General features: G+C 41.9%; 1 protein-coding gene across 4 annotated transcripts in view; it reads left to right on the forward strand.

Annotated features, from left to right (window-relative positions):
* LYST (lysosomal trafficking regulator) overlaps window positions 1–13577 on the forward strand; it is a 342444-nt gene that overhangs the window by 203196 nt on the left and 125671 nt on the right. For all 4 annotated transcript variants that reach the window (XM_075862446.1, XM_075862448.1, XM_075862447.1 and 1 more), the window contains 3 exons: window positions 4728–4934; window positions 7075–7251; window positions 8028–8104. In XM_075862446.1, the coding sequence (XP_075718561.1) occupies window positions 4728–4934; window positions 7075–7251; window positions 8028–8104 (461 nt within the window). The remainder of the gene's footprint in view (window positions 1–4727; window positions 4935–7074; window positions 7252–8027; window positions 8105–13577) is intronic.

The raw sequence follows: 13577 nt of genomic DNA on the forward strand, positions 1-13577 counted from the left end.
ATCCTTTTTCACCCAGGAGATGGGCGCTGACACAAGTGTTTGGCAGTGATTATTTCCCTATTGAAATAAAAATAAACACCCCAGCAGTGCATGTTTATGGAGGAGTCGGTACAGATATCTGTTGCTAAACAATCATTTAACCAACAACTATCATGTATACCCAGCTTAAAGGGGTTATCCAGCAAGCAAAAATGATTGACCAATGATTTTATAGCAAGAAATAAGAGCACTCATTTACTCCTTCTTTCAAAGATGTCAATCCCCTGTTTGAAGTTGAGTAGTTTTTTTTTCCGATGTAGTGATATGTGACTGAGGGCTACCTCCTCCTACCGTATGTATCAGCTCATCAACTATCACGTGACTGCAAGGGGTTTGAACAGAGTAAGGTTACCAGCCCCTTGGGGTCACGTGATTTCTGACATCCCGATACCAACAGGGGGCAGGCAAGGGTGAGTGACATTGAGGGATGAGCTCTACTCCTGACCATGCACTTCTCCTTGTGCCCTTTCAGTGGAGGAGCAAGACTATTACAGAACTTTTCCGATACCTAGCACAAATAGTTCTGTTTTATAAATAGCCCATCCTGAGATGAACAACATAAAGGGGAAACCTCTGGAGATTCACACAGTGTATAAACGTCATGACAGCGGCTGGTTGCAGTCAATCAGATGTTCGGGTATGAGGCGTCACTTGCTACCTTGTGCGTTGACACCTGGTGACCTTGAGGTGAAGTTTAGTGCTGAGCACTGCCACCCTCATCAATTATTACCTGGCTCTGCAGAGCGGCCTATCTGGGGAAAGTTTGCTACTGAGGAGCTGACAAATGGCCGGGAAAACTTCTCTAAAAAAGGCATGAAGAGAGAAGGCTGCAGTAAGTAATAAGATATGTTACAGGAAAAATAGAAGTTGAATCCTGCGCTTTAGAGTAAAATGTCCAATCTTTATTATCGATTAAAAAATTGTACCGCAACATCAGGGGGTGGGTGTAGAGAGCCCACGCGTCTCTGGTGCTTCCTCCGTTCTTACTCAAGCCATGCGTAAGGATAGAGGACCTGTCAGAAATGCATAGGCTCTCTACACCTACCAACTGATGTGACTACAAATTTTTCCAAGATAGGACATTTTAGCGCTAGATTCAACTTCTATTTTTCCTATGAATACACGTCAGTCAGGACGTAAAAAAAAATTTCAACATATTTTACACTGTGATTAAACATGAGTCAATGTTAAATGATGTTGAATTAGTTTTTTGGATTTTTTTTCATGCAGTCGGACAACACCTTTAACTGATGTATGATCAGAAGTCAACAATACTTCTAATTCTATATAAAAAAAAAAGCTATTCACCTTTTTGAATGATGCATTGTTAAAATTAATTTTTGGGGGTACAGATTTGGGTTTTTATGTACTGGTTTGGCAAGGGTTACCCTCTTCATAATTTTATCATAGAGATTGGATTATTTTCCTTACCTCCCACATCTCATGCACAGAGTGACCTTTCAGTTATTGATCATATGACTATTTGTTACCTAATCAGCTGGATGCTTAGGGTGTGTTCACACGTGGCAGATTTGTTGCAGAAATTTCTACAATTGTTCCATATGTCTTAGGCGCTGTCCATGTATAATTTTTATACTACAGTCCTGGCCAAAAGTTTTGAGACTGACAAATTTGGGTTTTCACAAAGTTTGCTGCTTCAGTGTTTTTAGATAATTTAGTAAGATGTTTCTATGGTATACTGAAGTACAATTCTAATCATTTCATAAGTTTTTAAACTTTTATTGACAAATACATCAAGTTTATGCAAAGAGTCAATATTTACAGTGTTGACCCTTCTTTTTCAAGACCTTTGTAATTCGCCCTGGCATTCTGAATATTAGCTTCTGGGCCAAATCATGACTGATGGCAACCCATTCTTACCTAATCAGCGCTTGGAGTTTATCACAATTTCTGTGTGTTTTGTCCACCCGCTGTTTAACCCCTTAATGACCAGCCTATTTTGGACCTTAATGACCAAGCTATTTTTTACGTTTTTCAATCATCGCATTCCAAGAGCTATAACCTTCTTATTTTTGCGTCGACATAGCTGTATAAGGTCTTGTTTTTTGCGGGACAAGTTGTATTTTTAGGTACATATTATTTATTGATTAACTTTTATTAACTTTTTTTTGGGGGGGAATAGAAAAAAATCTGAAATTTTGCCACTCTTTTTTGCGTCCTAAATCTACACCGTTTACCGTGTGGTATAAATAACACACTAACTATATTCAGCGGGTTGTTACGATTGCAACGATACCAAATTTGTATAGTTTTTGTATGTTTTACTACTTTTACACAGTAAAAACGCTTTTTTTTCAAAATTATTTGTTTTTGTGTCTCCATATTTGAAGAGCCGTAACGTTTTTATTTTTTCGCCGATGCAGTTGTATGAGGGCTTTTTTTTTGCGGGAAGACTTGTAGTTTTTATTGGTACCATTTTGGAGTAGATGCGACTTTTTGATCACTTTTTATTAAATTTTTTTAAAGTCAGTATTCACAGAAAACAGCAATTTTTCCATAGTTTTTTATTATTTTTTTTACGGCGTTCACCGTGCGGGTTAAATAATATAATAGATTTATAGTCGGGGTCGTTACGGACGCGGCGATACCAAATATGTGTAACTTTTTTACTTTATTTTGTTTTTTTAATAGTAAAGCATTTTGTGAGGGGAAAAGCTGGGTTTTTCATTTTTTTCACATTTTTTTTTAAAATTAACTTTGTTAAACTTTTTTTTCACTTTTTTACTAGTCCCATTAGGGGACTATAATATGCGATTCTCCGATCGCTATTATAATACACTGCAATGCTTCTGTATTGCAGTGTATTACTGCCTGTCCGTTTAACACGGACAGGCATCTGCTAGGTCATGCCTGCGGCATGATCTAGCAGGCATTCACTTCGGGCAGCCTGGGGGCCTTTATTAGACCCCCGGCTGCCATTGGAGACACTCGGCGATCGTATCGCCGGGTGTCTGTGGGGGAGAGAGGGAGCTCCCTCCCTCTCTCCAAAACCACTCAGATGCGGTGCACGCTATTGAGCACCGCATCTGAGGGGTTAAACGGGTGAGATCGATACTGATATCGATCTCACACGGCAGAGCAGGGATGCCCCCAGCCCTCAGCTGCTTCTAGCAGCTGAGAGCAGGGAGATCTGACAGTTCCCTGCTCTGTAAACTTATTCCGATGCCGCGACGTAAAAAGTCTATGGCATCGGAATAAGGCCCGTTAGTGACCGACGTAGAAACACGATGGGCCGGTCACTAACGGGTTAAGGATTGACCGCAGGTTCTCCATGGGATTAAGATCTGGGGAGTTTCCTGACCATGGACCAACAATTTCAATGGTGCTCCATCATGCTGGAAAAAGCATTGTTCATCACTAAATTGCTCCAGGATCATTGGGAGAAGTTGCTCTTGGAGGATGATCAGATATCATTCTTTATTCATGGAAGTGTTCTTAGGCAAAATTGTGAGTGAGCCCACTCCCTTGGATGAAAAGCAACCCTACACATGAATGGTCTCAGGATGCTTTACTGTTGGCATGACACAGGACTCGTGGTAGCGCTCACATTTTCTTCTCCAGACAATCATTTTTAGCCAACAGATTCGAAAAGAGTGGCATCCACAGGTCAGGTGTATGTCGGTATACTTTTTTAAAGGGGTTGTCCACTTTTTTTATTTTTTGTATTCATTGATTTATTGAATAGGAAATCATACAGATTTCTAATATACATGTGTTTGAAATTCTGTTCACATATCTTTCTTATATCAGCGCCGTTGCCCTTCACTCACCATGGGTTGAAACATTGCCAATTTTTGCTGGATGTTTGCCGAATAAATTTAGGCCTCATGCACACGAACGTGTTTTTGCGTCCGCAATTCATCCGCAAAAATGATGATGAATTGCTGACCCGTTCATTTCATCGAGAGCCCAGACCGTAAAAAAATAGGACATGTCATTATACAGTATCATATATAAGTCCGTGGCTTACTGAAATCAATGTGTGCACGGTCCGTGATTTGCGGACGGCCTGCGGATGACACTCCGAAGCCAGCCGTGCCGCAATCTTTTTTTGACTCAATCTCTGGAGACGCCATGTTTAGTCATATTCCGTTAGCCTGTGGATTCATTACACAGGACTAATCTGTGGGCTATACCATTCTACTGTGACAGGGGCCTCATGCACTACAAGAAATGTATGTGAGCAGAATTTCTAATACGCGTCATGTATATTAGAAAACTGTATGATTTCCTAATCTACAGTAAAAGTAAAAAAATAAAAACTTGACAACCTCTATAATTGTATAGAAAATCTGCTGCATTTTCCTCTAAAGAGGCAACCGCAAATAATGTATACTGCAATATTTTATTATAGGAGCTTATAGGTGATGTATGTCATTGAATGCTTATACAGTGGTATACGTCAAAAACTACACCCGACTTTTATGCGTCCTACCTCAGTCTCAAATGGTGTTTGAGCAGAGCCTTAATGGGGTTTTAAAAAACTCCTGCACATGCTGCAGAAACAACCCTATTCAGGCGTATGGAATTAATTTTTGCAACAAATCGGTGTGTGAAAATACCCTTCTATTACATTGACTTCATATATTCATACATATGTTTAAAAATGCAATAAATATTTTTTTTCTATTTTGGACATTTTAACTAGAATTTTACTCCTTCTGCAGGGCTCAGGAAGAGTGAGCTCTCCCAAGCATCAGTGGAAAACGATACTTTACCTATGTACTGACACATTTCGTGTTCAGCTGGGACGGCTCTTGGCTCATCTCTTGTCGCCTTCACAGCCAACTGAGAATCGAAAAAAAGTTCTTCAAATAGTCAATGAACCAAGACATCAGGATATATTAACAGAATGCTTAAGTCCCGGTTTGCAAGTAAGCACTAAATAATTTTCTAAATTTTATATTTTTTCATGCAATTAAGATATTTTTTTCAATTTTATCATTTTTTTTTTTTTTTAAATCTGTAGGCAGCAAATAGTGGAAATATGTTAGTTGGCCTATCAGTGTTTAACTGATTCGTCAAATTTAATGGAAACAGATAAAAATACAGATATCAAACTGAAACAAACGGAAAGGTAAACTTTCAGGCTTTTTTTTCCGAAGGATCCGTAAAAAAAAACCTAAAACTTTAACTTCCGTTTGTTTCAGTTTGGCATCTGTTATGCTCGGTTTGTTTATTTTTTTTCCTTTTTTGGATGTAGGAAGTGATGCATATGCCCAGTCCATTAACCTAAATAAACGGTGGATACAAACGGAAGACATTCTGTTCCATTTTGACTTAAAAAGAAGGAAATAAAAACCAGCACATTTTCGTTAAGTTTCCGTAATTTTGGACGTAAAAAATAGCTCAGCAGTCTAGGCTATTGTCCCCAACAAAAAGATGGCAACCTAACGGAACGGAGCCAAACCGAGGCAAAAAAAACCATTGCATTCAATGGGTACTTTGGCAGAAAAAGTTTTAACCCATTTTTCTGTTCCTATGTTGGAACAGAATAATTAGAAACACAAGGCAGATGTGAATAGAGCCTTAATGAAGTTTCCCAGCGTTCAGATCCAACCAATCTAACATTTATCAACTATCCACAGATGGTTGTTGGGGAAATCCGATATGAACACATTTTACAGTTTATATATAAATATATATTATACAAAAAAGCTGCAAATACCCATTTCTGATCTTGTACTGGACTTGAAAGTAATCCCTTAACGACCGCCCACCGTCTATTGACGGCAGGCAATGCAGGTACTCCGTATAAAGCGACGTTTTTTTGTATCGCTGTAGTAGAGGGGGTTTAGCGACGCCATGATGAAGTCTGCTTTAAAAACAGTCAATAAGTATCAGGTCCGGTTCTTAGAGCAGTCATCAGAACAGGCCGATTTCCTTCTAACATCATGTGACCGCTGTGACAGCCATTCACAGGGGTCACATGCTGTTACCGCATACAGAGCCAACGGGTATTGTCTAAATGACAGCTCTTGCTCTAAGAATGAGTTGTTGCTCTGTTCTGATAGCAGTGATCAGGAGCCAATAGTATTGGTTCCTGATGTTGTGTCCACTATGAGATCTAATCATAGTGATCACTACAGTAAAAATATGTATCTGTTTCTCCTCACTCTGTTCTAGCTGTGGAGAGAAGCAGATACAAGTGTTAGTGTCCCCTCACAAAATCACTTGTGTCCCTCACACACTGTTACAAAAAGAAAAAACAGGACTAGTGTGTATATAGATATATATATCTATTTTCACATACACACATGCACACACACACATACACACGATATCTCTCTCTCTATATATATATAGATAGATAGATAGATAGATCGATATATATATATCTATATATATCTATCTAGAGCCTTGGTGTTTTTCCTGTTTTGTTGAAATACAACCTTGAATTAAAATGGATTTTTGGGGGTTTGTCCCAGTTTGATTTACACGACGTGCCTACCACTTTTGAAGGTGAATTTTTTTCCCCTGTGAGACCAAAAATAATTAAGACAAAAAGCAGAGAACTTAATTGTGCATAAGTATTCACCACCTGAAAGTCGATACTTGGTGAAGCCACATTTTGCTGCAATTACAGTTACAAGTCTCTTGGGTTATTTCTCTTTTAGCTTAAAACATCTAGACACTGGGATTTTTGCTCATTCTCTCAGGCAAAACTGCTCCAACTCCAAGGGATCATGGGTATGGTGGGTTACAAGACAGGAAACAGCCAGGACCAGAAGCAAGGGATCTAAACAAACAGAGCAACAGTGACGATGGAGATCAAACAGAAACTGGTTAGAAAGTATGTAGGGTGTTTTAGGGCAGGCAAACCAAGGCTGGGGGACACTTTTTAGAAAATATTTTTTTCCTGGCCAACCCCTTTAAATTTTAGTTTCATCTGACCAGAGAAAAACCGTTTGGACTATTTTGTCAGGTCCATTACATAAAATATGCACTTTAATTTGCTATTGGTATTTGTTCCTTATCGTATTTACTATTCGTGATAACTTTTAACTTTTTCAGCATGGACCCAAGATGGCTCTGTACTTATTTGAATTGATGTACAATCACAAAGAGGATTTGACCAGAGATGACCAAACCATGGGAGCCTTACTTATGAGTGCATTAAAGGAATCTGGTTACAAATGTATCCCTCCAAATGCTCCCCTGAAGCCCGACCTGCTTAAGGCTTCTAAAGAGGTTTGAGAACTCTTATTTTGTTTTATTTTTTTGCTTTATAAAGCGATTCTCTCCCTACCTGCGGGCTCTTTGAACTCTTATAAATCTTCTCAGTCACCAAAACATCCATCTAGTTTAAATCGTAGATAAGGGAAATGGGGGGGGGGGGGTGCAGCTGCAGTTTCTCACTCCCTGTTTCAGTGAAACAGTATGAGGGGGGAGAAGGAGCAGCAGGGAAGATATCTGACCAGCAAGAGCATGTCCAGAGAAGATAAAAAAAAAAAATCTGCACAACATTTCTGTTCGGACTGCATCTAATATCCATCTGCAGCTGTCTCAGGAGTGATTGTGATTTGTTTTTTCTGTAACAAAGGTACGCTTTAATTAAAATGAATATGTATATCGAGCCAGGATGGACCTATAAGCGAAAACATATTGTCTGTGCTATCATTTGTACTATGAGCAGCATCCTGGCTCCAGTTACAAGTAGTAAAACATGTTCCTGCCATCGTTTGCTTTTGGGACCTGTGTTATTCAGAGTTTTGCTTTTGAATCCCTTTTTAGAACTTTATCCCAATGGGCTTAGGGCTTGTGCAGGTGTTTTCGTATAAATATGAGACTAACATTGATGTTATTCTTACATAGCAGTGATTTACTCCTTTCTACTCTGATATGAATCACATTTTTGCCCACTCTCTTTTTTAATTGCGTTGCGATGAAATAAAAACAAAAAAGAAGAAAGGTTTACTACACAAAGTTCTGACCAATTTAGAACTAAAACGTCAATTATTTTCTAGGAACAGAGAAAATATGAAAATGAAGAACTGGCAAACAAAGCAGCTTGGAAAAAAACTATTGTAAATAATCAGCAAAAGTAAGAAAATGTCTATTAAGATTTGTTTTTATCTACTTATTTATTTCCTTCCCTGCTAAAAAAGAAAGTTGCTCGTAACAAATTTTCTCTGACAGGACATGCTATTGAAAGTGTCACGTATTAAAATGGGCATTAGACTATGATTGACTATAAGTTCAGTGGTATAGGTAATTTTATTGTTTTGGTCAGATGTGAATATCTGTGCCCTCAACTTTCCAGAAAATCAAGCAACGCTGTACATATTGTCCTACCTTAAAGAGAATCTTCTATGTAAAAATAGTTACAGGTACAGTATGTAATCTCCCTGTTTTACATGGATGTCAAACATTATGCCAAAACTATTAATAATCACCTGGCCACCTTCCGCATAATTAATTCTATTCAAGCAGCCTTTGTCCTCCATAGGGAAGCTCGAGATAACGCCAATAAAACCATTTTACCATTGTCCTATGTGCGGAAAATTACTATTCCAACAGGTTTCGTCTCTGTCGATGTAGAGAGAGCCTTCGACCGTGTCCATTGGAGGGTCTAAGGTCAGCACTTTAACAGCTTGGTTTTAACCCCACTATGCTAGAGAGGATCCTCTCTTTTTACCAGGGATCTACCGCTAGTTAATGGTATGCTCTATTCCTCTCTATGCATCGCAAATGGTACCAGACAAGATTGCCTTCTATCTCCATTGCTCTGTCATTGCAATGGAGCATCTAGCAATGGCCCTCCGTAATTCTCCTCATATCACTGGTATTGAAATGTAAAGTAATCATCAATAACTGGCACATTACGCCGACAACCTCTTACTGTACATTACAGATCCCAGCATCTCTGTCCCAGTCCTTGTTTGTGAATTTGAGAGATTTGACCAGGTCAGCAATTTCAAAGTAAATTACGCAAAGACGAGGCTCTCAACGTCCCCTTGCCTCCTGGCCTGGTAAAACGCCTTAGGTCTTCTCGTTTAGATTGAAAATCACAATCTATTAAAAACCTGGGAGTCCAAGTCCCTTGTGACCAGGGCCGCTATTAACGGCGACACCGGCCATGAGGGCGGTGGCGCTGCTAGCGTCCGCTGCAGCGGTAGCGACGGCACTATAGCAGAGCAGGGAGGTATCTCCCTGCTCTGCTATCTACTAGCGCGACTGTAGTTTCCTGAAGGAGCGGAATCCCCGCGTGGGACACTGTGACCGGGGATTCCACTCCAGGAGAAGCCAATGACGTAATTCTCCATAAATGAAACAAATGTGCCGAGGGCACACCAAAAGCCAAATTTCCCAGCCACTAACAGATATATTGTATTATTAAAATATAACTTTTATTATTTTACCACTAAAGATGTCCAAAGGGACACATACAATAAGCACAGACGATTAAAATTTCCAGCCAGTGTTAGTTTAGCACACGCTCTGTTGACACTCTCTCTGCATGCTTGCCAGAGTGTGAGTAGATTAAATTCAAACGTATCGGGCCAGCAGCTGCAGACTGCTCAGCCTCAGTATATCGTGATAGGCGTGCTCTGGTTGCTAACAGGACCTGGCTGTTTAAAAAATTGTGTATAGCCCCCTCGACATGTTTCGCTGTTAACACAGCGTCCTCAGGGGATCAAAACAGGGCTAGTAAGCGCGCGTGTAGAATGTTACTCCTTTTAAAGACTGCAATGTACGTCACACAGGGGTTCACCTGTGTGAGAGCCAATAGAAACTCTGTTGGAAAGCCAAGCCTTCGTTTTAGAAGATTGGGACAGGAATTGGCCAATCAAGGGAATGTATGTTGGGCCAATTAAAATGTGCCGCGTGCGCCTGCGTACTTCAGCTATACCTGGACTTAGTAGGTTTTGATCCAGGTATGTGATAGGCGCATGCGCATATGATCAAATAGTTGTACTTAGCCGATCTCGGACTTATGGAAGCAAGTGCCTTGACATGCGCACTTGCTTCCATAAAGTCCGAGATCGGCTAAGTACAACTGTTTGATCATATGCGCATGCGCCTATCACATATCTGGATCAAAACCTACTAAGTCCAGGTATAGCTGAAGTACGCAGGCGCACGCGGCACATTTTAATTGGCCCAACATACATTCCCTTGATTGGCCAATTCCTGTGCCAATCTTCTAAAACGGCTTGGCTTTCTAACAGAGTTTCTATTGGCTCTCACACAGGTGAACCCCTGTGTGACGTACATTGCAGTCTTTAAAAGGAGTAACATTCTACACGCGCGCTTACTAGCCCCGTTTTGATCCCCTGAGGACGCTGTGTTAACAGCGAAACATGTCGGGGGTGCTATACACAATTTTTTAAACAGCCAGGTCCTGTTAGCAACCAGAGCACGCCTATCACGATATACTGAGGCTGAGCAGTCTGCAGCTGCTGGCCTGATACGTTTGAATTTAATCTACTCACACTCTGTCTGGCAAGCATGCAGAGAGAGTGTCAACAGAGCGTGTGCTAAATTAACACTGGCTGGAAATTTTAATCGTCTGTGCTTATTGTATATGTCCCTTTGAACATCTTTAGTGGTAAAATAATAAAAGTTATATTTTAATAATACAATATATCTGTTAGTGGCTGGGAAATTTGGCTTTTGGTGTGCCCTCGGCACATTTGTTTCTTTTTGTATGCGCTACCTGCTTGCCCACCACTAGGGTCCCTCCTTTATTCCACATAAATGGACACAGACGACAGGAGCTTCTCCTGGAGTGGAATCCCCGGTCACAGCGACGGCAACGCTGTGGACAGGGTTTCTGCTGCAGCTGCTGAAGTTTCCCCTGATGTCACTGTCCATATATGTGGCACTACCAACCAGGTGGTTGTGTGGCACTACCAACCAGGTGGTTGTGTGGCACTACCAACCAGGTGGTTGTGTGGCACTACCAACCAGGCGGTTGTGTGGCACTACCAACAAGGTGGTTGTGTGGCACTACCAACCAGGCGGTTGTGTGGCACTACCAACAAGGGGGTTGTGTGGCACTACCAACCAGGGGGCTGTGTGGCACTACCAACCAGGGGGCTGTGTGGCACTGCCAACCAGGGGGCTGTGTGGCACTGCCAACCAGGGGGCTGTGTGGCACTGCCAACCAGGGGGCTGTGTGGCACTGCCAACCAGGGGGCTGTGTGGCACTGCCAACCAGGGGGCTGTGTGGCACTGCCAACCAGGGGGCTGTGTGGCACTGCCAACCAGGGAACTGTGGGCTGTGTGGCGCTCCCCACCAGGGGGCTGTGTGGCGCTCCCCACCAGGGGGCTGTGTGGCGCTCCCCACCAGGGGGCTGTGTGGCGCTCCCCACCAGGGGGCTGTGTGGCGCCACCTACCGGGGGAATCTGTGTGATGGTCATTTTACTGTGAGTTGGGGTCTGGTGGTCTTCAAGTGGTTTCCGCTTCTGACCTCCAATTGAAATTAATAGGTGGCAACAAATACCTGCGGCGCTCGTTTGGTGCTTTTTTGCCAGCGTCTTTTGCATTCGCTTCAACGGCTTAAGAAAAAACACAAAAAAAAAAGGTCAAACAACGCTGTCTGTTCCTGAAGGAATTTTGAGCAGATTTCTTTTTCCGTACAAAAAACGCTGGGTAAACATACCCTACAAGTGTAGTGCTTATTTTTACCTGTTTTCTCGAAACAATTTTTGGTAGGGGTGCCGTGAGGAAATTTTATTTTTCCAGTGCTGCCTCGAGTCCGAAAAGGTTGGTAAACTCTGTAGCAGGCTACAAGATCCCGTCGTGGAGCAGCTCAGTTTGTCGTGGGAACGGGGCCTAGGGGAGTACAATTTTTGTTTGGGGGCACGGTCTACAAGGGGGAGGTGGGGGACTGTATGGCACTGTCTACAGGGAGGCTGTATGGCAAAATCTACAGGGGGCACTATACTGTGTCGGGTCCACTAAGCGGACATTATACTGTGTAGGGGTACTACAGGTGGCATAATACTGTGGGCACAATTAGAGGACAAAATAATGGCTCCTTGAAGGGGTTGTAATATATTCTCTTATTAAATGTTATTATTATACTGTATAAAAGGGGCATTATAATTTTTTTATGGGGCATTTTTTAATGATGGGGTGGGGCGCCGAAAGATCGTTTCGCACAGGGCGCCATCTATCCTAAGGCCTGCCCTACTTATGACACCGCTGACCTATACTCTCTTAACTTCCTTCCTCTCTTACAACGCACTCTTCGGGATTTGGAATCCTACGCACTCCATTTTCCTGGACATTCTACCACATTTCTAGTATCTCTTCCAAGCGATCCCTATTTTCCTCCCTGGGACATTCTTTAAGATTCTCCAGGGTGCGCTCAGAAAATTTGTCTGTGGCACTTTGAAACCACATCCTAATCAGAGAGTTCTGTCCCACACTAAACTGAAGGGTGGAGCTGGCCTCCCTGTTTTTCCTCTATATCATTAGGCCATGGTCCAGATGCGAGTAGTGGGCTGGTTCCACAATGATCCGAATAAACAATGGTTGACAATTGAAAGGACCATTGTCTTGCTATCACTCAAATCCTTACCATGGATCTTGCCATATCTTAGACCAGCTTTTGCTACACTTCTTTTTCTCACTCACCTCTTCCTCACTTTTTGGGACAGACTGGTAATTAGAAAAGGCCTTTCAAGTATACCTGGAATACTAAGCCCCCTTTTTAACAGCCCAGCATTTCCACCGGTGGTAGATAAGGCTGTGCTCACATAACTGTTGCCCTTCCCTTGAGGGGTTCCGTCTGAGGTTTCCGTCAGGTTACCCCTCAATGGAAAGGCAACGGAAACCTAAGCTTCCATTTCCTTCACCATTGATATTAATGGAAACTGAAACATTGCTAAAGGTTTCCGTTTGTCCCCGTTGGGACAGGGTTCCATCGTTTTTGACTGAATCAATAGCGCAGTTGACTGCGCTATTGATTCCATCAAAACAACGGAACCCTGTCCCAATGGAAACCTCCGATGAAACCCCTCAACGGAAGGGCAACGGAGATGTGAACAGACCCTTAGACTGCTTTTTTTACTTTATCTTCCTCTGACACTTCGCTATGTCAGGTGTTGAATGATGGCTCTCGTCTTCCTCCAATTTTCAGCAATTCAGGGGAACTGCCCTGGGAGGACTCTCTCCTGGTTGGAATATCATCAATTGTTAAAATTTCTCCACTCTGCTTTGCCTGGAGGACTCCGGACAGTCACATCTACTGTTCCTGAGCTGCTATTACTCCAATCGTACACACCTGGTGGTCTCATGTCTTTGCTCTACCCTCCTCTTAGACATGTGTCGGAGTGGAATATAATTTTTCTCCTAACTTATAAAATGCCTACAGCATCTCATGCCCAGAAAAAGAATTTCAAGATTTTAACCCAATGGTATCAATTCCCTCAGATTTTGCATAAATTCTACCCTGAGGTATCTGATTTGTGCAGGCGCTGCCGTACGGCGACTAGTACAATGCTTCACATATGGTGGTCCTGTCCTACAGTCTTTTTGGCATGCGGTTTTTGATATCTACGTC

Source organism: Rhinoderma darwinii, chromosome 4, assembly GCF_050947455.1.
Source record: "Rhinoderma darwinii isolate aRhiDar2 chromosome 4, aRhiDar2.hap1, whole genome shotgun sequence".
NCBI lineage: Eukaryota > Metazoa > Chordata > Amphibia > Anura > Rhinodermatidae > Rhinoderma > Rhinoderma darwinii.